The 27,741-nt window shown below is 38.7% G+C and overlaps 2 protein-coding genes across 21 annotated transcripts in view; one reads left to right on the forward strand and one right to left on the reverse strand.

The window, feature by feature from the left end:
• The window catches only part of LOC100877490 (ELAV-like protein 1), a 56,210-nt gene extending 32,146 nt beyond the window's left edge, over positions 1-24,064 (forward strand). For 9 of the 20 annotated variants that reach the window (XM_076535371.1, XM_012296176.2, XM_012296177.2 and 6 more), the window contains 2 exons: positions 2,891-2,932; positions 5,557-24,064. In XM_076535371.1, coding sequence (XP_076391486.1) covers positions 2,891-2,932; positions 5,557-5,881 — 367 coding nt within the window. In that variant the 3' untranslated portion in view covers positions 5,882-24,064. The other 11 variants (XM_012296182.2, XM_012296183.2, XM_012296184.2 and 8 more) reach the window with 5 other exon arrangements.
• On the reverse strand, positions 23,598-27,055 carry eIF2D (eukaryotic translation initiation factor 2D). The gene is made up of 9 exons (XM_012296200.2): positions 26,884-27,055; positions 26,414-26,801; positions 26,029-26,325; positions 25,615-25,953; positions 25,396-25,538; positions 25,145-25,225; positions 24,873-25,077; positions 24,627-24,795; positions 23,598-24,562 (listed from the first exon to the last, which is right to left on the reverse strand). Exons 1-9 carry the CDS (start codon positions 26,937-26,939, stop codon positions 24,486-24,488), a joined length of 1,755 nt encoding a protein of 584 aa, XP_012151590.2. The 5' UTR covers positions 26,940-27,055; the 3' UTR covers positions 23,598-24,485.
• Positions 27,056-27,741: the final 686 nt, after the last annotated feature.

The following is a 27,741-nucleotide window of genomic DNA, read 5'->3' on the forward strand; positions in this document are numbered from 1 at the left end:
TTTTCTTTCGTTTCTTTCTCATTTGGTTCACTGTTCCTTCTGTTGTCTCTGACAGACAGATCGAAGACCTCAAACGATATGTACCGTCGATATTTCAACACTGCAATATCGACAGTGCAGATAGTCTACAGTCTTTGAAAGGGTACCTGTCTGCTTGGTAATCGCGCGACAGCTTGTCGAGAGCGTCCTTTGCTGATGGACATTCCGCTGAGAGTGACTGTCAGCTGACAGTCATTTTTGGCAGTGTCGACGTAGGATGTTCTTGACGACTTCTCGATGCGATACGTGCTCTAGCTAGATGAGTTCTTTCTTTTTCTTTTGAACGAAATTGAAGTTAAGATATTGGGTGACGGTGGGAACAAACTCTGGAATGTTGGATGCTAAGGTTTCTTTTAATACGTGTTTGTACATCAATATTTTTATACTATTAATTATAGATCTTTTAAAAATTATTTTAACAGGGATTTCTATTATATTCAGAATTATATGAGCTCATCATGTTAATTTTATATTTCATATTGTATACGTAACATGTTCAACAAGTAAAAAATGTGCAGTAACTATTGAATCCTATGATCAATTTGCATTGTTATAATACTTATTTTTTTTTTTCATATAAATAAATGTATACAAAGTCATACAGTAGAATAAAATGAAGTTTGTCCTCAATATTAGCAACTATGTTCCTGTTTGCTCACAGTCACCAGTCTTACAAGTTTAATTTCTTTCAAAAAACATATTCATCCAATTCGTTGCTTTTCCTTGAAAGTTTCATTTGGTTCCTTGAGTTCCCTTCTGTCTCGTTCAATAGACATTCCGAACACGCGTGTTCGACGAGATCGATCGATCGATAGCGACCCAGATTTCTTAACCGCGAAGCCTTTGGCCCACGATCGAGTTATAACTTGAATTCGCAGTGGATCAGAAAATTTGCAAAATCGCTCGATCGATCTTTTGTATCTTTTTCCTTTTTTACGCACTCACCGTTTGAGTATACCTGAGTACACTGCAGGCTCCTCCTTCTGCACCTCATCTACCATCTTCTCACCTTATCTTTTTTTCATCACTTTTTTTAATCCTTTACGAGTCGACATTTCATTTGTACTCATGCATGCACCTCGTGTTCAGAATCATACCTGAATTTTTTAAGTGCACATCTTTCATCGAATCTTCAGTTCGCGTGGCTTTTCTGTTCGCACCTCGAAGAACAATCGTTACATATAATTTTCTTTATCGGTTAGTTGTACATTTTTCCTCTAAATCTGACGCGTTGATTAAAAGTTTAAATTTACGAGTTTGAAATATATTTTGTTCGACACGGTAAAAGATCGCTGTAAGCATAATCGACGCAAAGAAAGTTACGCATCGAAAGTATCGGAGAAACCTTTCAATCGAGCCGGGATCGATGTTTCGATATCAATATTTCAGTGGTGACACAAGGCGAAACACCCGCGTATCTGAACTTAATCCAATCAGAATATCGTAACGAATTATTTCGAGAAGTTGATTTTTCTTCGAGATCGTTATCGACCTACGATACTTTTCTTTATTTACAGTATTCTTTCTTGGATCTTTTCTGTTTCTTTTTTAATCCATTCCTCTTGACCCATCCAAATGTTCCTTTTCCTTTTATACGAGTGGTACAAGGTGGTCTCTAAGAGTAGATATTAATTATTAGATATAAGTCGTTAGTTTAACCAAGGATCGCGTTGATTAAGCGACCGCGCGAAAGACTGATCCTTGACCACTCTGGAAAACATGGAGGAGCAAGGCACACACAAACGTTCTGTTATTTCTGTAAGTTTTCTTGCTTTACATCTTCGTCGTCCACGGTAAGATGGCTATTACTTTTATAACGTTATGCAATATTATTTATCCTTTTGCGGTCCGTCAATCCCGTACAACTTTATTTCGAAACACAAAGTAATATAAAACATTCCTTTTAACATTATTTAATTATGCTACTGTTTAATACTTTAACATTTCTTTCTCTGATGTATGAAGTTACGAATGTTTTTGCCTGCGTTTCTCAAAATTTTCAGAATGATCCGTTTGATGCGTTCAGTGAACGCATTTTTAAACATTCAAATTTATGTCCATCGTTCTACTATTGATATCTTAAATTAATAATTGTAGAGGAGACCGCAAAAGGCTATCTTTATCTATAAAACAGCCTCCCGTCTCTAAAATAGTTACCGTGGATGCGAGGTTAACGATAAGTTCAACGATGATTAAAAATTGAGAAACATAGAAATGAAAATAATTTTCGTCTCTCCTTCATACCGTGTGTCTGTATTGATTGTTGACTTTAAATCGTCAAATCAGAGACAATCGATCAATAGAGAGACTCCCCTTTATCGAAAACGATGACCGTACTTCAGGTCCGTCTGTATGTCCTAATCGAATCGAAAGGACTAAAATATCGACGATGAGAATCGACGTTTAATCGATCGAGGGTTCGACGATATCGACTTGAAAAGTACACTAATGCGCTTCGCTTTCGCTTGCCTATCATTTAGTAACTCTTCAGTTCTTCATCTTGAGTCGCGTTTTCGTTTCGCGCTTCCTTACAACCTCTCCGACTCCCTTTTTAAATAAAGTAAACCCTTTGATGCTTTCTTTGCTACGTATTTCGATACCCAATTTTTTGACCGATTTTAAACGCTTGATCCACTAAGGATTTTTACCGCCCCTAGTTTAAATTCCATTCTGTTTATCTTCTCGCTTTTGTTCGCGACGGTAGATGCTAGTTTCCGCGAACGAAAAATCAAGAAAAAACAGTAAGATTTTGTTTAAAGCACAAGGAAGCGATCGACATTTATCCCGACTTTTTTGGCTCGTTCCCGAAGTATCTCTCTTCTTACGTTGTTCTTTTTGTGTTTTGTTTTAGCACTGGCAAGGCCATGCTTGCCATTAACAAAGGCTTACAGAGGTCAGTATTTTTTTCGTTACTACCACTACGTTCCCTCCCAGTTTTTTCCTTTCGAGACGATTCGTTTCTTTCAATCGCGGCGCTTCTACACGCTCTTCTATTTTCTTTACCGTCCATTCTATTTCTCCTTCCTTACGTTTCCTTTGGAACGCTTCTTTGCCGAATGTCACATCGTAGCATTTTTCTCGAGAATGCGAATCGATTCGGGTGTAAAAGTTCCCTTGATTTTTCTTACGTCCTTTTTTCTTGGTTTCTTTCAGAATATTCTGTATTTTATTCTTTTATCGAGTTTCGGGTTGATACGTTCGTTGCAAAGACATTCATCGAGTGAATGAAACATATTCTACAATTAAAATTACATTACTCTTTCGTTAGAGCGCCATTATATTATCAGCTATAATATCGTAGTTCAATTTGGTTGTCCGCAGCGAACGTATTAAACTGGAAGCAAAAAATTAGCCCCTTCGCGAAAAGTTTGAAACGCATCGGAGAACCTTCTTTGTTTCGTTCGTTAGCAGAATGCTTTCAACGTGAAACAGAGATTGAACGGACTGTACAGACGGATTTCGATCGAGTTTTCCTCCACAATAAAATCGACGAAAAGAAAAAAGGGAGCAAAAGATGTTGTCGTGATGGTTACTCGAACCACGCGCATCGGTTCGTTCGAGAAATTTCAATTCGACTGAACGTTCCTCGATCAGGCTCGCACTTTTCTTCTCCTACTTCACCTTTTCTTCTTTCGTTGTATCACCTTCGCCGGTCGTGTTCGATACGAGACCGTGCACCAGCTGCGATTTCTTGGTCTCCTACGATCACCCGTTTCAACCTGACAACGATTGATTGATTTTGCGCACGAATTTTCACCGTTCACGCACACGACACCTTGCTAACACTGATTGAAGGTAGAGCAACGAGATTTTAGCGTAGAAACACGTTTCGATGGATTGTTGGCGTAGAGCTGAGAGCGAGGCTAGGTGCACGATCTCTCCATAGAATTTCAACGACACCACGAAAAATACGGATTCCTCGTGTCAGAACTAATATGAGACTCCGAATATGCGCGTGATTAAAGGAAACCCAATGTGTATATATATATATGTATGTGTGCGTGTGTAAAAGACGCGATTCCTTACGAATAGTATACGCAAATTACTGTTACCTCGACCCTATACTGAATACTCACTGAGATGTGCCCTGTTTTAACGCGGCTTGTGACGTCAAGTAGGTACGTAGATACATTTTTACATCTGTAAATATTTCCCTCGTTCATCTCGGTGTTCGTGCAATTCGTGCATGCGTATTAAACGAGTGCATGCGAATTTCCTCGATTTTTCTTTTACATTATTCACCCTTTGAGATCGGTGCGTAGTCAAATGTTTGATATTTCAGTTTTCAAACCTATCGAAAAGGCTTTCTTTGGCGAGTATGTCGAAAATAAATTCGAGGAATGTTTCTGGAACAAAATGATCGTTAAAACAAGCTGTTTTAATAAAGTATAATTATGATATCCCTGTAACATTCCTTGTCATTCATGCACGAAATACATCCGTTATTTTAGAAAGCTTCTGCGTATGCAATCAGTTCAAAGCATGGTACAATGCGGTCGAAAATCTCGTCCGAAATTAATTTCTACAGAATCGGTTGTAGTCTGCGAAATTTTTCGTTACGTTCGAACTTTTCTGTGAACTCCAAGAAATTGTCAAAACGATCTTGCACGATGTTACGTTTCATGTTGTTGCTTTCCCATCGATCAATATTGAAACACTTGAATAGTGAAGAATATCTTATAGCTTGCTCATCGAGTGAAAAGATTTTTCGTATGTCTGTGTAACAGGGTGTGTCGGAGTTATAGATAAAAAAGTTACGAATAAATCATCTACGAAATAACTGCTTCTATTAGTTTAGACTTTACCTGTAGCTCGGACACACCTTTTATGTTGTATCGAAACAGAAACTGAAGTCGATAGATTTAAAAAACTGTTTTTATTATGGAGCCACGTTGTCGATGCACTAAATTTATCCCGCAATTTATCGACCCATCAAGAAAATCAGTCGTTGCCTTTTTCTATCATTAACCTTCCACGAACGTACTCTACAGGCTTCTTTCACTCCAGTACATTATCTGGTATGCTCTAACTCCAGTCATTATACCCTTCCCGTACGTGCTAGTAATTTTCTCGCCACCATCGATCACTCTCAACGTAAAGGTACTGTTCGGAGCTGAGAAGGTAACAGTTGGTCCTAACTGCAACACAGTAAATCAATCTTGTTAAATAGACACGTAAAATGATCCACGAAAATTTCTCGTAAACACGAAAGTCGTGAAAAATTATCTTCTCAGCTGGCAAGAATAGTATCGTCGCACGCGACAAACGAGAGCGAGCCCAACGAGTAGCGTATCCTCCTCCTCGGTTATATCTGATCAAAGCGAAGCCTAGCGTACTCGCGAGTATACGGAGGGTAAAAGTGCACGACAGCGTAGCTACTCCGATCAGTATTAAAGAAAACGAACGCAGAACGTTTGCCCTCGATCGCGAGAAGTTGATATATCGAGCAAACCGACGGAAGAAACAGCATCCCATCGATGATCGAACGTTTTCACGGATTGGAACCGGATGTTGCAGGTACAGCCCGCTGGCAGGCGATCTTCTGGCGAACTCGATGCTGCCCGGGAACGCGATGAACGGGTCCGGCTGGTGCATCTTCGTGTACAATCTCGCCCCAGAGACCGAGGAGAACGTGCTGTGGCAGTTATTCGGTCCTTTCGGCGCCGTCCAATCCGTCAAAGTGATCCGCGACCTGCAGACGAACAAGTGCAAAGGCTTCGGTTTCGTGACGATGACCAACTACGACGAGGCGGTGGTCGCCATCCAGAGCTTGAACGGTTACACGCTCGGTAACCGGGTCCTTCAAGTGAGCTTCAAGACGAACAAGAGCAAAGCGGCGTAGGACGACAAGCAACAACAAGCAACATCAACAACACCATCACCGGCGGTGGCCACGGCCAGCGTGATCGCGCCCTCGTCGATCCAAACGGTGGCCAAACCCGTTGTCGTTACACCCGCGAATCCAGCTCCATCTTCGGCTCCCGTTTCCGCCTCCGCGGCTCTGGTCACGCTCGCGGCTGCGTATGCTTCCAGTAAGAAGATCGTCGACCATCGTCTGCCCGTCGACACCGTGATCAACGCTCTGAACAATCGTTATCGTCGAGAGAGCCAGCAACACCAGCTACAGCTACAGCTACAGTTACAGCTGCAACAGCAGCAACAGTATCACAATGCACGGAAAACGTACAACAATTACGTGCACGCTCAGAAACGCTTGAACGGCTGCAAAATGCTGATCAGGAGTATGGCCTCCTTGAACGATCGCGACGAAGACGACGGATGCGGTTCCGACTGATAGAGGATGCCGACCTCCCTGGAGGAAGACAGAGAGAAAGTTTAAATCGTGTATATGTGAGCGTGAGTGAGAGGGAGAGAGAAGGAGGGTCGAGAGAGGAGAACGTCAGGACACGAGAAGAGAGAAAGAGAGAGAGGCGGGGTAGGTCGTGATGCGCCAAATCGTCCGATTATCCTAACTTTGTAGACCACGCTCTAAGACCCATCGAGAGGGAATGCTCGTTTCTTCTATCTTTTCTATCCGATCTCTCTCTTCCTCTCTCGGTTCTGATCCTTTGCTCCTGCTGTTCGTCGACGAGCCAGGGGAAACGCGAGGCGTCGCTTCCGTTTCTCGCGCGATCACGCGACCCCTCGTCAGCGAAACCAAACACGAAAACAAACAAGCGAGTGTATATACATATTGCTGATTTATGTATATGTACGCGGACGCACGGACCACGTGGTGTACACGCGTTCGCGCTAATCGATGCACGAGGAAGATAAACAAAAAGAACTCGTTGTTAAACTATACAGAGAAAATGAAAAGATTAAAAGACCATACGACCATCGGGCTGCAGCGACGCAGGAGCACCCGACGAGGATGCAGGTCCTCGTTGCAGCTCCTTATTCTTATTCTTATCCGCACGACCAAAGAGTCTCGACGATGTCAGGCTGTGAGACTGAAAACGGAACTCGAGAGGCTAATCGAAATAAGAAAGGCAGGGCCTGTTTTTCCCCCAAGACGACAGCGCCTCGCGTTTTCCCTTTTTCACGCGATTCAAGAACGAGAAATAGAGGGGACGCCCCGATGCCAAGGGAACAGTGCGTAGTAGTAGGTGGTTGTAGGTGTTGGGGGATGTTTGTGACGGAGAAAGAGAGGGCCAGGGACGAAAAACACGTAGGCCGTGAGCGAAAACGGGACGGGGACGATCGATCCGATCAGAAGGTGACGAAATAGCTCTCTGGTAGAGACGGAATTACTGGTCCCGTTGGTTGTCACGCACAGCAACCTCGATGAGAAAGAGAGAGAGAGAGTGAGAGAGCGAGCGCGCGAGAGAGAGAGAGAGAGAGAGAGAATATCGTCGACGCGAACGCGGATAGTTCAGAGAGCCAGTGAGACTTGACGTACTTACGCGTAAACTTCTAATCCGTAGTTGAATTAAGAGGACGTCGCCGTTCGACGAGTACCCGAAAGACGAAGTATGTTAATTTATCTATTTAAGAAGATACTTTAGGGCTTAACGATGCGAGTCGTGATGCGAGATCGAGGTACCCGAACCCGAGGGATTACGTGATCCAAAGCGTGAACCGGTCCAACGTTACCGTTGTGAGCAACGCAACGCGTTCAACATTAATTTGCTAGTCAAGCTCTTGTACTTCTCTGTCGGTTGCCCAAAGAAACCCACGTCGTTTGTTTACCTGCGTAAACGAATTTTTCCTTTCCTTCTACTTCTTCTACTTCTACTTTCTTCTTCTTCTTCTTCTTCTTCGTTTTTTTTTTTTACATATACGTACACATGTAAGAGATCTTAGCTAGTACAAAGTGCTTTCTTGAGCGCAGTCTGATTTTATCGAGTATACAGAGTCCCATTGGATGTGCACCGTCCGCGATAAGACTTTTGTCTGAAACCTTGTCGGACAAACTTTAACCCTTTCCCTGCGAAGGATGCGTGTATTCGTCGCGGAAAAAATTTGCTGTTTATCGTAGTAGCATTCGTATATGTACAGTTATCGATCGAAGATCTATTATTAAATGCAATAGGAAGCATATATATATAGGATTACTAGTCGAAAATCTATCAATAATTGCAATATATACGGTGCGAAGGAATACTATTATCAGCTATATTAATTTGGATAGAAGACGTATATATACGGTTATTAGTCAAGGTCTACTGCAATAGGCGATTATACGCTGTCACCGATCAGAGATTTATCGTTAATTGCAATAGGTGACACATGTATACAGTTACCAATCGGAGATTTACTGTAATAGACGTATATATATGTTTACAAATTGAAACGTACCAGGATAGAACACTGTTTCTTTTTAAAGTTATCAAAATTAGCGAAAGTTTTAGCAGTTTAGCGTACAAATGTCTTCGCACTCGCAGCGAAAGGGTTAACACTTTGACTGCCATGTCACCTACGTAGGTAACCCGTGAATATCCAGAAGTATCTAGAAATGAAAAAAAGGACAGCTGGAATTTTTGAGAAATTTACACCGTTTTGGCAGTCGAAGCGTCGAAAAACGAATTCACGCTCTAATTATCAAGTCAGTGTTGTGGCTGCTAGTAATTCCAACGTTTTACACGCTCGAACATTTCAATCTAATTTTTTTTTAACAACGCAAGAAGAAGAAACAAACCAAGTCTAACGTACAAAACGATACTTACTGTAGACGAAAGAATTAGAGACTGTCGTTGTTTCTATAATCTTGTACAAGTCGCGAAGAAGAAAACACGACGAGAGAACGGAAGGAATCGTAAACCCGAGACGGTGCACCACTATGTGATACACAGATCGACGAACGATCTAGCGAACGATTTAATAATCTTCGTAACACGTGTCTAGTCTACATGCAAACTTAAGATAAAAGAACACCTGGGGAGTGAACGAGAAACGTTTCTTTCGAAGACCAGTATCAGGGATCAGACACGATTCGTAAGAGGGCGCGTTTTTTAGGTGGTACGATGTGTTTGTAAGGTTAATAAACGAAACCGATTTGCTCGTGCTGACTCTCGAACAAAACTCCTTCCTCTGCAGGATCGTTGAAACAAGACCGCGATACAATACGAACTCGATTAACGTCTTCAAGACACGATATCTCTTCAAGGTTCGTTCGGAAGCCGTTGTTACGCGACACCTTCTACACTGGATGAAAGTTGAAAACTCGATAACCGTATCGACCACGACAAAGCAGAAAGTCACTTTTAACTTTAAGAATATAGAATGGACAAATAATAAGTAAATGGATTATTGAGCTTTTAATTTTGGCCCGAAAAAGGCTCCGAGTGTTAGCGGCTTAAGATGTCGTTGTCTCGTAGGGGCTATACTCGAGTTCTATAACGCCGTGCTCTTGTGCCGATGCTTACTGCTCCGGAAAGTACACTACACTCGATCGACAAAATCGTCTATTTATTTATTCATTTTTTTTCCGTACATATTAATGATTTTGTGATGGGAAGTGTTGTGGTAAGGATTGTTTGGAAGCACGAGCGAATACGGACCTGTGTAAGTACTTAATCGTGAGTAAGGCGACAATTTCTTAAGCTGTTAGGTTTAGTGACGCGGAAAATAAATGAAAAACCGTAGCATATATATATATACACATATATATACATATATGTTGTCCTATTTATGTGTACCTTTTGTGTCTAGTCCGGGAGCAAGAGGCAGACTGATCGTCCGAAGTGAGGACGCTCCGCAGGAGCGCGACGACCACTGTCTGCATCTCCCAAAACGTAATTTTTTGAACCTCAATCAAACAAGTGGTTTCTGCTAAGATTTTATTTTATTTATTCGAACCTCGAGATTCGTTGCTCGATCGCGCGACCACTCGATTGACGCGTTGATTGCCTCTTGAAGGGCTCGTATAAGTACACGTTGGTACATTGTACCAATACACAAATAACGGACTCTATGTTGCTAAAGTTATAGCAGGAGTCTGGAACTGGAAAATTGGCAGTGATAAAAAAAAATTTAAGAATATTGAATCAGAAATTGAATCGATGGAGTGGTGTCCTAACGTGGCAGACAACGTGTTAGGAGAAAACTGACAGAGTCGTTTGACGATCGGGAACCTTCTCGGGGTAAAACAGGATCTCGATAATTAGTGCAAATTATCACACTGTCGGCTGGGATACGAAAACGTAGACGTTACCGGAAAGAAATTTCAGTGAAACGATTCGTCCCTCGTTTGACGTACTCTTGAACAACTTTGGTCAGGTAATGGGTTTAAGAGATTTTCAATCTCATTTCCAAAATTACTGAAGACCAAGACGGCTCGTGGTTCAAGAGTATTTTCAAACCTTAAAATTTGTGCATCATACAAAAATAATTAACATTGAAGTCACTCTCTATTGACAAAGAATCACTTAGAAATAATTATCGGTGTTCCGAGGGTAAAATTGTACGAAGAACGGGGGATGAATGGTGCAGAAGAATAAATTTCTGTTTCGACGTTTCTTACAGCCGCGTGTACGCAATCGCATAATTATAAAAGGATTAATCTTCTCCTTCTCATAATTATCACGTATATTATTACACTTATTATTATTATTATTATTCTGGTTATTATTATTATTACCATCGTCATCGCCATTATTATTATTATTATTATCATTATTATTATTATTATTATTATTACTATTATCATTGCTATTATTAATTATGATCGTATATATATATATATATATATTTTTTGTGTCTAGTAGCTACGTGTAAAACCTTAACACCTTTATTACTATTTAATTTCGTACCACTATAAAATGAAAGAAACAAGAGAGAAAAAAGTCTTGAATCACTTTACTTAACATCTATTACCACCGTTACTTTTTTCTATTTCACCTTCCCCATTTATAACTTACTCGCTGCTATAACTATTACTACTACTACTTACTACTACTTACTACTACTACCGCTACTACTATTGCCACCAACCACTGCTACTACTGCTACTATTACTACTACTATTATTATTACTACCGATTATTTATTTATTTATTTAATTATTATATAACATAACAGAAATTATGTTTTATTTAAGGATTAAACTGATTTGTGTTTGGTTCAAATACGTCGTTCGTTTTATTTCGATTACTTGTTTCAGTTGCCACCAGCATCCCGATACCATCGTTTAATACATCTACATTGTATATCGATTCACGAAATTATTCGAACGATGTCGCGCAGAAAATTTCAAGCGGTTCAGCAATTGTTTCATAAATCTTTCTCAAAGGATAGCAGCCCGAAACGTTGCTAACGTTCCAACTGATTATCGACGCGCAGTTATCGTGCAGCTCGTATACATTCGAACTTAAATCGATACGTTGTTGGAACATTTTCGTGAATCTCTGTATACACCATCCATCCCGAAATCTTCCTCGAAATTCCTCGTTGCTCAGACTGATGTGTAATAGATTTATCGAACGATTTACTGCACGCTCGTCGATCGTGGTTCGTAACGTTTCTATTATTATCGCGTTCTCGTGGGCGACGGTGCGGAATTCGCGACAGAAACTCTTGTCAAATCCGTACACGTAGGATCTCCGAAAATCGCGGTGCCAATTGCAAGAGCGAAAAATTCCGACACCCACGATCGCGAAGAAAAATCGACGAGAAATTGAAGAAGGTTCGTGACGATTCTCCGTGTAATAGTACAAATGCTACGTGTAACTAATTCTTTCAGTGGAAGACGGTTGCATCGTAGTGAAAGGCTTAACCCTTTCTTAATAATCCAACGTTTATCACAAAGGGTTAAATTTTCACGATCGATCGCAATCGTTACGCAGTCGAATGAGAAGGGTTAAAATACAGTACAGCCTCGCTACATGGTGCGATATGTTGGAGAAAAGCGCTGCTAGGAAAACCGCTATTGCGAAAATTGGCGATGAAGTGCCATATAGCGAGACTGTACAGGGCGATCGACAAACCTAAAGGTTCGTTCGCACGAAGTGTCCTATCCCGTTCGCAGCGATCGAAGTAGCGCGGGATAACGGATAAGGAAGATTCAAGAAAACGATAAGAGAGTGAGAGGGAACACTTTAACTATACAACTATATTACCGTATGATTATTACGTTAGATATGCATCATTACGTGTATTGTATTTATGTCCCAATTAATCGTTGTTAGTTATATCGCTATGATGATAATAAGTGTTTGTTATCGATGACTCTGGGAGAGGAGGAACCACCGAATCGTACACGTACAGAGTTAGACTTCGTTTACGCTGAAAGAGCGATCATATTGGCAAAGTCGGACATTGGTTCACGTCAGGACCGTTGAGGCTGTTAGAGCGAAGTTGATTCACGCTATAGGTAGAGAAGAAATTTGATCGCAACGATGCGACGAGATTCACACCGATTACATCACGATCACCACAGTCATTTGGAAGACACGAGTGGGCCGTCAAGATTTGATTCACGCTTAGGCGTGGTCGAACTTTAGACGAAATTAGGATTCACGCTATAGATGTAGGACAAATTTAAGAACCAAAACGAGGACATTTACACCCGAAGATTATTAGATTAAGTAGACCAATTCACGATGTAGTCACGGTCAAATTCTAGACGAAATTATAGGTACTCTTTAATTCTAGACGAAATTAAAACCCATCAGTGGAAGATTAAGGTTAATTCACACCGTAGTGAAACTTTAAACAGAACTCGGTTCACACAGGTTCAATCTCTAGACAAAGCTGATGAAAGTTCACGATCGCCGCCTCTCTAATACTGCACGGTTCGATCTGAAAGTGTTAAAAGCGAGATATCACGAAAAGGATGAAAGTAAGAATCACGAGACAATACACGATTCTGGGAGCACGTGAATGACTCGATGGACGCGTCTCCATGTGATACGTTCACCGGTGAAGAATTTCGATGGCTCGTCGATCGCGAACCTCCGTTGCACAGAATTGCACAAAATACGTTTTTAAGATTGCAGGTGGATCGACGAGCCGTAGATCCTTCCTCGGCAACGATTCGAATAAAATCAGGTCGCTGTTAGTTTGAACAACGCACAATCCACGGCTCGTTTATTCTTTAAGCTTCGTTGTTATCGGTACGGTTTGATAGGTGGCTGGTCATCGTCGTAACCCATCGACGCGTTCAGTCACGTGTTGTCGTTCATCCTCCAGAATCCTTGTAAGGATCGATACTCGAAAGGAGATTAAACGATCGAAATTCGGACAGGAAATTTCGATCTCGTAAAACAGGTGGTTCCAGGCAACGATAGGAAACATTGTTAACGATATTAATAACGAATTCGAAACTTGTTACTCGAGATTCTTAGGACAACCGAAAAAGGATAAACCTCTTCCAATTTGTAACGAAGCGTCTAAGACCGCAGAAGAGACTGAGATTTAATAGACGAAGTACTTAGCATCGATCGTGGCTAACTCTTCCGAACTTCCAGGGAAACTCCCAAATAAAGAAAAATCAACCAAAAAATCGTGTTTTCTCATCGAGACGAGGGAGAAGAACAAGAGCGTTAGAACTAGCGTTAGAGATTGAAATTCTCGATTAGGGTAGCGAATCGAGCTCCGCTCTGAGCTGGCTCGTTCTCGTAAAGGTCCATTCATATCTGTAGACATTTCTCGATAACGTACAAATTTGCGAGCACCGATGTAGACACTGTTAGGATAAGTTGGGGGTAGGAGAGTAGATAAGGTGGAATGTTTAGGACTAGTTCATATCGCTAAACGGTAGAATATACTAGCGCTGAGAGGAAAAATACTTTGAAGGAAGTGGGTCGTACTAGCGCTAGCATACTCTGCCATGACCTACGTGTAACGCTAGGCGTTGCTGGAGAAAGAGGTGTAATTATACTACCCTGCTTTAGCTACTCCGGTATACTAGCGTTAGTACCAGATTTTTCCCATCTTAGTATTCAGGAGCTTATCATCGAAGTTCCTTAACGCTGTCGCTAGCTTTTTGGCGCTAGTATACCTGCTACTAACCGTCTCCTAACACTGTAAGGTACTAATCAGTATTTTTTTCCGATCATGCTATGAATGTATTCCAGTAGCCTCACCACCCAAACCGACGCTAGAGTACAATCCGAAGTTTCAATGTACCTTTTACAATTATAGTAGCATCTACTATAAATTTTCCTTAAAGTTTAAAATGTCATAGGCTCTTGATATCATAACGTTAATTTATCGTCAGTGTTCGATGTCTATAAATATGAAGAGACCTTGATTGATAGGATTTTTCGTTCGTCGCGTAAACCAATCTGCTTACGATTCGCATCGTTCGAAGCAGAAGAGAGCTGAACAAGAAAGCTCGATGACTCGAAACGCGATCACAGGAACGTGAATAGGCTCCCGGACACTTAGAATCGTTGTTTTTTCTTTCTTAGGAAAAGGCTCGAGACAATTGGCGAATTTTGCGAATTCTTTTTTCGGGAACGAACGAAGTGGGTGGGTTGGGCGTGAAAGAAGAAACGTTTCGTCGATGGAGGGTGAAATTATTTTATACGCGATCTCGAGCACGTCTGATCGACCTTGAAAATGATATAATTGTCGGGGCAATAAGGAACAAGCAGCTCTAGCTCACCGTAGGCCTAACTAAGCGAAGAAAAAAATAAAACAAAAGAAAAAACAAAGAAATAAAGATGAAAAAAGTATTTATATACTTAAGCTAACTAATTAACGGGCGAGAAAGAGAGGGAGTGATTGAGAGAGAGAATCGTTTTGAACACAGAGAGAGAGACTTGAGAAAAAAAGGAGAGACTGATCGTGTGAACGCGAGATGAAAAAAGAGAGTGAAAGAGAGAAGAATGAAAGAGAGGGGTAGATAATACATTTAACAAAAGAGAGAAGAAGTACCGGAGAAATTACTGCTCCGTGAACGAGTCACAACGATCAACAAATAAAAAAAAAGAAACCGATAACTACTCTGTAACAAAAGAAGAAAAAATATTTAAAAAAAAATGAAAGGAGAAAGAAGTGGGAGATTAAATAAAAAAACGTTGGAGCGATAGAGAGAGAGGGACTAGGAAAAAAATGATTTTAGAAGAAAGAAAAGAAAAGGAAAGAGACGAGGAGGGACAGAGATTCGAAAAGAGGAGGGGAAGGATGGATGAAAAGGGGGAAGAAAGAGATAATCTATAATCTTCTGTACATGTTTTGATTATTCTAATTATTAATTATCGTAACTTATAATAACTATTAATTAATTAAATTAATTGATATCTATGGAACTGTATTTAAACGACAAAAAAAACGTGGTAGCTAGTTTGTCAATGGGTGTATAAATATTTAATTACGATAACTCTATAGTGATACTTAAAAAAAAAATACAAAACAACAATACAGATACAAAACAACAACAGATAAGCAAGAAAAAACAGAAACAAGAAATATATGCGTGCGAGAGAAACGGAGAGAGAATGAGCGAGCGAGATGTTGAAGCGTGAACGAACAAAAAAAAAAGAGAGAAAGAGTGTTTGAATTTACACGAAGATACACACTAACACATAGTATATTATAATTAATTGATTCAGCAAATGAGGAAGGGAAAATCGACAAAGAATTGAAATAGAGGTGAAAACCGAGCGCGGATATTTATTCGAAAGATGATTTTTTTTTGGAAAGTTAACTTGATGGATCGACTTCAGAGCTTCAGGAATTTTGTGATTTCACACTATTTCTGGATAGATGGGATGAGTTTCACGGTGCTTCGTGGGGGCTTCTTCCGTTTCCGTTTCGTTTCTTCTTCTTCTAGTGGTCGACGCGTAAACGAGACAATTTAGTAGATTTCGTATTTTAGTAGGAAATTGTCACGATTAATTACTGGAATCTTAGCCCTTTTACTGTGACGTCAATGAAAGAAAACATTCATTACAATCAGGATTCATTTCAAAATCAAAATTGAATTAAAACGACTGAACACTTTCGACCCTCGGAGGGTTGAAATATAAAATAATCGCCGCAGTGAAAAGGTTAGGTTTTCCGAGCTTTAAAAGAACAGATTGGAACACGATTCTATCGAGTTTCAAAAGAAAAGAACTACACAAGTTCGACGTTATTTCTCGTTTCTTGGTCAAAGGTAATGGTCGATTAGGAAAAGGCTCATCGAGTCTCGTAATCCATGTACGTTTTTAAATAATTTATATTTTGCTGAGGAACGCTTAGTTAACAAGGGTGGGTGGGTGAAAGATGTGAGTCATTTTAAATCGATAGCTTTCAGCGGGTTTTAAATAGTCGAGAGACGGAAAGACTGTATCGGTAAATCAATTGCTCATACCTGAACGCGATATATAAATTATTTAAAAGATAGTGGCAAACGAGAGGATAATCGTTCGTCGTACGGTCTAGGAAATCCAAGATCTCAACTATACGGTGTGCCATAGAAATTTCTCAACCCTTTAACCATCCTTCAAAATTCTCTAATCAAAATATAGAACCTTTGCAAAAGGTCAAACTTTTTATATGTAAAATAATTACAAAGTAAAGACTCAGGAAAAATGTACACATTTTTGTGTATCAGAGGGGTTGAACTCTTATTTGATCCAACAGAGTTTAACAGACTGTTCCTTCATAAAATTAAAACATGACAATTGATAATCGAAAGTTAAATCACCTATGGCAATCAACGTAAAAATAATTGCAACGATTAAAGGGTTGAGAACGATCGATTAATCAAAGGATAATTAAAAATGATCTCTTCCGATCGAATCGATCGCACAATTCCATAAGGTACATTAATAACCGCACAAGAACGCACACTGATTAGCTTAAGATGGTTAAAGCAAAGTGTTAGGGCAACTTTTAGGCGTTTTAAGAAGAGGTGCTTGCTAGATCTCGATCTCGTGATATCGAAGACACATTCCATCCGAAGTACGAGGGCTCTTGCGCGGACTCTTCCTCTTCTCGTCTACGATTTTTCATTCCAATCTCTTTTCTGTTCTATCTCCTGCTTATTCCCGAAAGAAAATATCGAGACTGAACCTTTCTTCGAGCAAAGAAAAAGACTACAAGAGCGAATCCTCTTTGTGAAAGGGGTTCGTCGACGTAGACGAGAATCGTTGAACTTCGTAAACATTCCAACACGCCCAGACCCTCGCTGAGGTACAAAATTCGCAAGAAATCTTACTTTATTAACTACGTATATTAACACGATATAATTCACGAAGTTGTGAACGCGTTCTCCTTGAGCTACCACCAAAAAAAAGACACTTAGATTTTTTCTAACAGAACGAAGGATTTCTACGTGGAGAATGAAAGTTTATTCATCGACAGTATTAAGACGAGGGAAGTTTCCTGTTTGAGATACGTTGGTGAATTAGACCTTGCGAAATCATTTCTGAACGATAAACGTAGTTCCCTGTTTCCCGAATTGCCAAGTCCTCGATGTTCACATTTCCAGATCCTGAAATCCGTAAATTTCTGAGTAGCAATATTACCGTTTAATGTCTAGAAACGATTCTAAAGGTTGATCGACGACTACCGAACGTAGGATCCCTCGAAGATGATCAAAGATTTCTACGCTCACAACTGTCAGCGGTGATTCCATATAACTAATTATAACGCCAGATTTTACCATTATGATATTATATAACGTTGTACGTATAAGTGTTCATGAGAAGAAGGAAAGTTATTATCAGCCAGGATAAAAACAGTGCAATACACAATTAATCGTTCTCGGTGATAACGCGCGGTGGACGTTCATCGAGCAAGAACAATAACCAAAATTACAAAAAGGGGATACAAAAAAATCTGTTTCTTTAAGCCTGGTCCAAAGAACAGACAAGCTTTCGTGCGGAAACGAACATACAGATAGATTAAAGATGGAGAAAATGGGGATAACTCGTTCATTTTAATGGGATCACGACCGAACGTGAAATCTGTCCGAAAATGTTACGATATTCGTCTTTATAACGTTTACAGCTTTAATCGGGAAACAACCGTAGACGTAAGTGAACGGAGGGCACTAATTAACGAAAAAAAAAGCATTTAAAAAAATTTATATATATATATAATAGAAAAATAATAAAGTAAGGATAAAACGATAGGTAACGAGAAAAAGCGAGAGATAAAAAATGCGAGGAAAGAATGTAGGTATATAATCGTCAGCCTGAATTCTCTGTCTCGAAATAACGTTGTCTGTTTTTTCTTTTTTCGATCGTCGTTTTAACACGGACAAGCTACGAATGATTTTGTAACTTAAGGAAATATAAGTTGCTCTTTAAATCTGATACAATATCGATTCATTCACCCGATTATCGAATTTTCTATATTTTAATCTGTCTTTTCGTTTAAGCCTTCTCGATTCATTTACGTCTGATGCTGTCGCATAACCCAATTTCCTCGTCGAGAGTTTCTTTATTTCTTAACAGTTAACCTTCGAACGGCGATGGTCGACTTATAATTGGCTGCTCAATATGCGAACTATGAGCTTTTGGTGATAATTTCAAACATTGGATTGAAAGTATAGACTTCGTTGTTCGAAGGTTAATTTCTCAGAGTCTTCACCTGTTCAATTTACAAAGGAAATTGTGAAATTCATGAGTTCTATAAGATGGATATAGGTTCTTACAGAATATGTAATTTATTTATTCGAACGAAATATTTCATTTATTTTCATTCTTCCGTTATACCAAAGAGGTGCCATCGTTTACCCTCGGTCAACATTTTAAAGAGGGTGAAAAGTATATTTTATTTTCGCTTAACGAAGAGCTTAAAAAATACTCATCGAGAGAAAGTGGATTAAAAAGGAGAAACGAAAAGCAACCGAAGGGTTAAGATAACGGGAAGACAGGTTTATCGAAAATCGCAGAACTCTGACGAGAGAAAAGTCTGATAGAAGCGTGCTTACCAAAGAGATAAACAAAAGCTAATAATGCAAAAGAGTGAGAGAATGTATGAGCGAACGAGAGAGAAAACGAGAACGTCGTAGACGGGTCAAAAGGGGAGAAAAAAAATGATAAAAGACAAAGAAAACTAAAAAATGTGGATTATAATAGAGTAATGTATTTTATGACGGGTTTTAATACGGTATTGATAGCGATATTTAACTGTAACTTGATTAATAAAGGCGCTATTTAAACGTGACGCGGTGGTAATAAATGTAATCGCTATTATAAGGATCATTAGTGATTGACGTGTGATCGTCGGGACGGAAAAGAAAATGGACGAGAGATAGCAAGGAGAAAGGAAAATAAATATCGAAGCAGTTCAAGCAAGAAATACAAGGATTTTGTTCGATAATACCGTTGTAAAATATAACAGTGAAATTAAAAAACTGATATCTATCAACCCTTTGTTCTAACACAAATAAAATATAAATCAATGCAGTATTAAGGGGTTTATTCCATATTGGCAATCAAGTGGACTTAATCCTTGCTTAGATTCTTGCGGAGACGACTTTGAATGCTTCCAGTTACCATAAAAAAAATTTCATGGGAAACCGTCGAATATACGAACGTTCTCTGTTGAACCCTTTCGCCACAATCGTTCGTCATTAAATTTAATTTAAAATTCGATTTTATTGGCAATGTAGAAGTGCACGTAGCGCTTGAAAATCTACGAATTTACAAATTTGAAAATTTTTCATTCGAAAGATAAATTTGAGTATTTAAGAGTTTAAACGTGGGGCCAAAGTAGGAACACTTCGCGTTGAACGATTACAGTCGTCCTGAATAGCGAAAGGGTTAACGACCACTCAGTGTGTGTAATCAATAATGTATCGATCGAACGTTCCGCACGAAGGACTGCACAAATTATAAGTGATAACGCTAACGACACACGTACGTGTGTATAGGAATAATATTGCCAGAGAGAGACTATAAAATTCCAAATTCGAACGCGATGAATCGTGACAGGACTTTACCATTTAAAAAATATAGTGATTATTTATAAATAAACGAAAAAAAAGTGTTTAGGGTGGGACGGAGGGGAAAAATGGGTAGACAAAGACTGATCCTGGAAGGAAAATAAAACTTGACTCGAGCATAGTTGTCGGATCGATCATAGTTGGAGACGTTTTACAAGGACTTATTTTAATTTCTTTCTACGACACAAATTAGAGACACGCTATCGTCGATCAAACGACTACCGAGTCAAGTAGACGAATAGAAACACTTCTGAGAAGTGAAATTACTTGTTTTGCTAAGAACTTTGATCCATGTTCGATCTATCATAGACCCGTACTACTGTCGATCGAATATGGCGCTCGAACGAGTTGCCGAGAGATTAGGAAACGAAGCAATTGCTAAGGAGAAGAATCTATTCTCTTTTTATTCGTAAAGACACGAAGGTCTCAGGGTCGGACACTTTGACGATTATCCGAAGAAGACGAACGAATCGTTTTCCGAGCGAAAAAGTGACCGACTCTGGATCTTCTCTAGTTAGAAAGTTGGCCTGCGTCTGATCACGCACGGATTCATACTACTGTCGACCGTGCACGGGCCTAAAACGTTCACGCATCGACCATCGGAAACATTGAGCTTCTTCCTCTTTCTATTATATCTCGTTACTTGTTAGTGGACGCTCGATTTCCACTCGGAGATAATTATTTCAACGACGGTTCGAGTATATTCGCCGAACGAATCGAATCGATTCGTGGCGCGGTTAATCGTTTCGATCGCGAGTAACTCGAATGTTCGTTGTGATCACGATTGGTGCTTTAAATCGCAACATATCGAGACTAGAATCGAGAAGACGCGAACACAGAGACCGATGACGGGTTTCTTTTTTCGAATGAACTTTTCTGATCGACAGTCGACAAGAACATTTGCTTTTCTGATGTTCGATCTTTAGCCAGAAGTGTGGGCCCTGACGAAATTCCGATTTCGTGAGGAATTTCATTTTAGGAACGAATTTCGCGAGGTGCCGTCGCCGCGAATGATACTGTGTAATCACTGTTGCCGTCGACCTATCTTCTCTCGATACTTCGGTATATCGATTCGATCGATGTATCGACGGATTGACGGATCGATCGACGATGAAAATGTCGCGCCAGCAGATTACTTAACCTCTTAAAGAGTAGAATCTCTTGATTGACTAGCGCTCTCGAATGGGATTAAATCGATTTCTTTCTCGAGTGTTTCGCGGATATACTTTCTTCGAATAACCTTCTTCTGGGGCCGGGCAAGGTTTTATTTACGTTCGCCTAGGCGCGGACGCGGACAAATTTAACCTATATACGTATATCTGTATTTAATTATCGTCATTTATCAATATCACTGTGTACTTATCGCATGATTATTAATTACGCGTATTATTTATGCAACTACTTACAGATATATAGGAATCCCATTGAAGTATTTATGTGGAAGTTAGATATATCTATATATACATTATATTGCATTATATTACATTATATTATATTATTATATTATTATATTATATTATTATATTATATTACATTATATTGTATTACATTATATTACATTATACACATGTATTTCTCACGTGAAACTTTTCGAGCATCTCAATTAACACCGCGACGGCTATTGTTGTACAACAAATATATATATACATATATCTATATGTACGGGCGTGCTTTTTAAGAGGTTAATCGGGATACCGATTTATAATATGTAGTACAGAGCAACAAGCTTCTTCTACATACACACCTACACTACATTACACATCCATGCATACATACGCGAGTCCGACTTTACAATTTTACAGGAAAAACCTCGAATTTCGTATGTATATGTTTCGTAAATTACGATTGATGACTTGCTTTCAAGTTGTATCGTATCGGTCCTTTCGATACGTGTACGTGAATTTATCATTCGATTATTAGATTGAAATTCGAGATGAAATCGATCGGACGGAGCGCGTTGAACAAATAAAAACACATTTCTCTCTTCGTAAATCAACACGTATACGTATTCGTATGCGGACAATCCGCACAAGGGGAACAGAATTTATTTCTCGAGGAAACAACCATGGAATACAGCACATTCCCATTGATTTCGTCGAGCATTCATCGTCGCTACCTCGATTCGATTCGATTAGATTCGATTCGGGCGCGAATTCACGATTTACGTGGTAACGAATTAGAGACGCGTTGAATATTTACATGAATTTACGAGAATTTTAACGATGTAACCTTTTTCTATGCCACACACAAGGAACAAATTTGAAATATAGTTCACACAGAAACAACTCAGAAACACGAATAATAATTTTAGGTTAAACGTACCGACGAAGATACTCGGCGTGAATGAACGCGGTTAGATCACGATCACACGCATATACAGAAAACACGCGAGAAGAATCTACGCACACAGAGGCACACACATACATGCATACACACGAAGACAAATGAGATAAAAAAAAAAGACAACATTCTCGAGAAACACGTGCGCGCCATCACAATTGTTGATATAAATTGCGATCCATGATTATTACTATTTACGATATAATTATTATCTTGCATTGTCTAGTCATACGTTATTATTGTATAACTAACGATATTAATTATTAATTAACCTGTACTACCTAGTCGCATTATGTGTTGCATAAAGAAAAAAAAACTATGAAAATTCCGAAGGCGAAAAAAGAAAGGGAGAGAGAGAGAGAAAGAAAGCGCGCGTGCCAGAATAAACGTGACAAGGTGAGAAAGGGAGGGAGAGAAAGAGGAAGAATGAACGAGACAGCGTGAAAGAAAGAGGGATTGAGTGACACGCAAGAGACACGAAAACGTTGCGTTGATAATAACGAAATTTTGGTGATTAAATTGTGAAGAATGACGACGACAATGATAAGATGATGATCGTAGCAGTGATTATGGTTGTGATATGCAACCGGTAATGACGAGCAGGAAACAACGGTAGGTACAACATGTTCCCAAAAAGAAGAAAAGAGAAACGATTTAGAATATAGCGTGAGAGAGAGCGAGAGAGAAAAAGGGAGAGAAAGAGAAAGAGAGAGTGAGACGAAAGGCACTTCGATGCAGCCGTGGTACGCTTGTCGATCGAGATTAATTAAGATCAGGATTTAACGACGACTGTACATGATCTCGGGTGAAGTTATTTATTTTGGGGGTTAGGGTGATGGTGTAGTGAGATGTATAGAAACTAAAGGTGCTTTGAAATGTAAACAATTTAAATAATGATGTTTTTAAACTATACGATTCGTCGATAGCTTTAAGAAACGATAGACTGTTAAACGAAACGTTTTCAGAGAGGAAATTTTTGAATGTTAAATATAATTAAGCACTTCACGGATACGTGAATCACCGGTTTTTGAACATCGAACAACGCGATTCCATCATAACGAGGAAGAGAGAGAGAGAGAGAGAGAGAGAGTGAGAGAGAAACAAAAAGTAAGTCGCTAATCCGCGAAGTGTTGAGTCATATCCGCCCAAAAGACCCGTCAATCCAGTCAGAAAGTAAAATAATGTATCAGACGTGTTTGAACATTCGTGAAAAATAATAAGTACTTTAGGATACTTTCTGAACGCATCGTTTCTTTGATCGATGAATCGAACGGAGAATCGATCGATTCGGGCGATCATGGCTGCAGAAGCCGCCAAATTTAGTTAAGGAACAGAAAGTGGAGATGATGATGATGATAATGATGATGATGATAAAAAAAAGTAATAACTGTCACGACACGCACGCGTGCGTCGCGTGTACAATGCGTCATATCGTGACGCACACGTGCGTACTAGTAGCAGAAAAAAAAACAAAACGAGTATTAAATATATGCGGGGGCCGTGGAGAGGAGGGAACCTTCCTTTACTTAAAAGAAACTTCGGTGAATTGCTTGTTAATTCGCTGATTTTTACCCTATCATCGTGCAAACGAAAGACGAAAAAAATATAAGAAATACGTAAAGATCTGCATATATACCTCATATCCTCGGTTTCGGAGCATAGCAAGCGCACCCCTGTCAAAACAAAAAAAAAAGAACAAATTTTCGAAATATCTTATCGTGCATTGTCTCTCCTTCCTCTGAAATCGTACCCTCCTCCCTCCCACCCGAGGAGAGCTCGCGGGCCCTATATTGCAATATTTGTACTTTTCCATGTTGAAACCTCGATATACAATAAATTATATTAACAAACTTCCATTCTCGATTCTTTTACGAACCGATATTTTATTCCCATCAGCGTTATTTATGCATAAGAGTAGGATGTGAATACAATAATTATGAATATTATTTGGAATCATTTATTCAAGAACTAAAGTACAGTCATACTTATTTTTTTGTATTTTTTGTCTGCAATTTAAAAGTGCGTTTAAACTAGACGAATAAAATAGTAGACTGAACTACATCAAATTAGATCGCTTCGAATTGTTTTATTAGAGTATTTGTTCATGTAAAATGAGCATTCACTTGTTTAGTTTAAACACACTCTAACAATTGATAAAACGGTTATTAAAAAAATTTTGTTGAGACACAGTAACGGCTGTATATTCTTATTACAGTCTTCATTTCATAGCGATGCAAAGCTTGATTGTTTAACAATAGTTCTTCTAATATACATTTTATTTCTTGTGTGAACCTTGCTTCTTTGGAGCGAATTCCAATCCCCTTATATAGGTCTTTTTAATCTGGTATTTTTCTGCAAGTATAATATTTAATTAAATATTCATTTATTCAGTAGACAATGACAATTCGTGACTCACCTGTTAGTAATTTATAAACATATAAAATCTGGTTCCCTTGAACAAGAACGCTGGGAGTTTTCTTTCCGGGTTCGTCCGTAATCGTTGCACTAGCTCCAATATTTTGACATTCTTTACTGAACTCTTTAGAGTTTATTCCAAACGTTTCCAAGTTATTTATTAACGTTACCTATAATGTACAGAATATACGAATTTTAACTACTCCGACTTTATTAATATGCTATGTTTAATTATTGATTACAATACCTTTTTACCACCAGATCGAACAGTAACTCTCATGTCAATAGGTTCCAATTTGCCCGTGTGTAATAACTTGTTCCCTGCTAAAGTAACTTCGTGCATGTGTGTCATACGTCCAATAAATTTATTTATCCCATTCTCCATTGTTATGGTTTCCTGATTTACTCCGGTTTTCATAATATCTGCGAGTTGCGGATTTAACTTCAACGTCCTATAAACAGGAAATATTAGATGACTGTAGGAAAGAAATAATGGTATTTAATAAAACAATCACTTGCTTTCCATCTTGAAGATTTTCCGCTTTCACGTAATCAGTAAAACATTTTCTGATCTCAGCTCTTTTCATTACGTCCCCTTTTCTGCAATCATCGTATGGGAGTAAAATGTACATAATTCGTATCATATAATACAGCATAATGGTATATGATGTAACAGTTGTCGACTTCTGCTCTGCACAGAAAATCAATCTCTTTGCAATTATTGTATCGCGGTAAAATGATACATCCCGAGCGTGGTGCTATATACTCACTCGTATCCAAACTTAGACAATACTGGTAAAACGGCAGCTGTTACTTTGTAACATTCGGAGACAACTGCTGTATTTGAAACAACTGGGTCGATCGTTTTACGTTCTTCTAAAATGACTAGTTCCCTCAAAAGGGGATGATCAAACTGCAACAATAGTTCAAAATATTTGTATTGGATGCAACATTTCTCCTGCAACATACTCCAAAATCATAAATATTACCTTGATTGATAATATACTTTCAACCCCTTTTGTAACAGAAGTATCTATAACTCCTTTTGCCTTCATTTCTGATAGAAATGCGGATAACTTTTTATATCGAGACTTTTTTATATCAACATTTTTATCGTGTGGACAAGCTGCTATTAAATGATTTTTAAAGAAATTGGAGGTTAACATTGGTAAGTCACTAGATTTTATAGATGTTTTGCAAGCTTTTAAAAAGCAATACTCTAATAAATTATCCATTTCCTTTACTGGGTCCAAAACTATTTCTGACTGACCAGCAGTTACATTCTCTAGCTCTTCAGAGGCTTCCATTTTAGTTTCCTCTGTGGTATCCTGCAAAAAGTTATATTAACATTTTCTTAACAGTAACCATTTTATATGTATTAAATGAGTTATATTCTAAGCTACCTCACAAGGGTCTTCACTTTCTGATACCCTGTCATCATTGATCTCCAAATCATTTATTGTATCAACAAGGGATTCATCATTACTATCATTAGCTTGCTCATTAATTTCACTTGTATCCTCCAATTCATCATTATCTTCATCAATATTTACGACTCCTAAATTTGGTCTTGAAGGTGGCTTTCCCAACTGACAAAGTGTATCTCCTATCACGTGTAAAATTTCTACACATTTCCCATGACCTGCTGACATGTACATATCTTCACTTGAAAGTGCTGTAATACCAACAGCAATTGATGCCTGCATACAAAAATACATCATATTCATCATATCCCATTATGTCCAATTATGATATAGTACTTTGAGTAGATAATAAATTAATTCAAACCTTGTTATCTTTTGTATTCACTGACACAGGCGTGCCTTTTTTCAATTTTCCAAAGGTATATAATGTTACAGGTTCTTTAACAATCAATCCAGGTAACATTAAATCTGCACCTCCTGATAATTTTGGTATAACTGCGGAATGTGTTGTAAAAACTGTTAACAAATTTGGATGACACCATAAAGTATATATGGTTGGCAATAACATGTCATTCATAGAATCCATTTGAAAAAACATGGGTACTTTAGCGACACAATATACTTTTCCAGAGTGCCCACTATGAGTTACAATTTTCATAATGCTTGTTGCTTCTTTCTTAGGAATTAAAGATTCTGTATCTTCTTCTGTTAGACTTGGATATGCAGTCAAAATTTCGTCACATAATTTTTTCCTAATTAATAACAAAACTGATTTTTATATACTGTAAAATAGTATTTGCTAATTCGTTCTGGAAGTATGTACATTGTACTAACCTTTCAGTTCTTTTTAATTGATTGTTGGACTTTACTTTAAATGGTTTTATAAACATTTTGATTTTGAGAAATTTGGTTGATAATATATAAACTTCCAACAATATTACACAGATAAAATTATACACTTCCAACCACCTCCACCTACGATCGACGATAAGGTTGTCCAACCTTCTATTCCTAAATTTAATTGTTGTCGTTTAACGGTTACCAACATGTTTCATGTATTTACCCAGATGTAACTAGATTTCACTAAAAGGGAAAGTATAAAGAGAAGAACTTCGCACTACTTGTTTTAGATCTTGGAAGATCTGAGAGAGATAGAGATGAAGAACAAGTTAAAAACAAATGCAATTCTACATATTATCGGAATGAGACATTGTTGAATAGATTCGATTTTGTTTTCGATCGTGCAGCGTAAGTCGCAAACAGTTGCCATGCAAGTTCTTTGTCCGCGTTTTTCTTTTGCATCAGTCAACCAATTCTCATCAAATTTTGCACGCGCATGCGTATGTACATCCAGATAGCATAGAAACAAAAATTTTAAATCGGACTTGCCACGGAGGAATAATCACCGAAAAAACTGATCCTCATAGACTTCAGCATTGCGATACGTACATAAACCGCCTATGTCAATTCAACTGCACATGCAAAGTGCAATATTTCGGCACTTTGACGACGTAGTATGGTTCCTGAGGCATTTAGAAACAAATTTCAATTAGGGTTTGATGCGTTTTGATGCCTAATAAAGCCAGGAAATCAATTTTTGTCGAATTCGGTCCAAAACGGTACAGGTGGCGCCATCTAGCGGCGAGCGGCGGAACTACGAAAAACTAAAATTTCGATTTTCTCGAAAACTAG

The sequence above is a fragment of the Megachile rotundata genome, chromosome 9, assembly GCF_050947335.1.
Source record: "Megachile rotundata isolate GNS110a chromosome 9, iyMegRotu1, whole genome shotgun sequence".
NCBI lineage: Eukaryota > Metazoa > Arthropoda > Insecta > Hymenoptera > Megachilidae > Megachile > Megachile rotundata.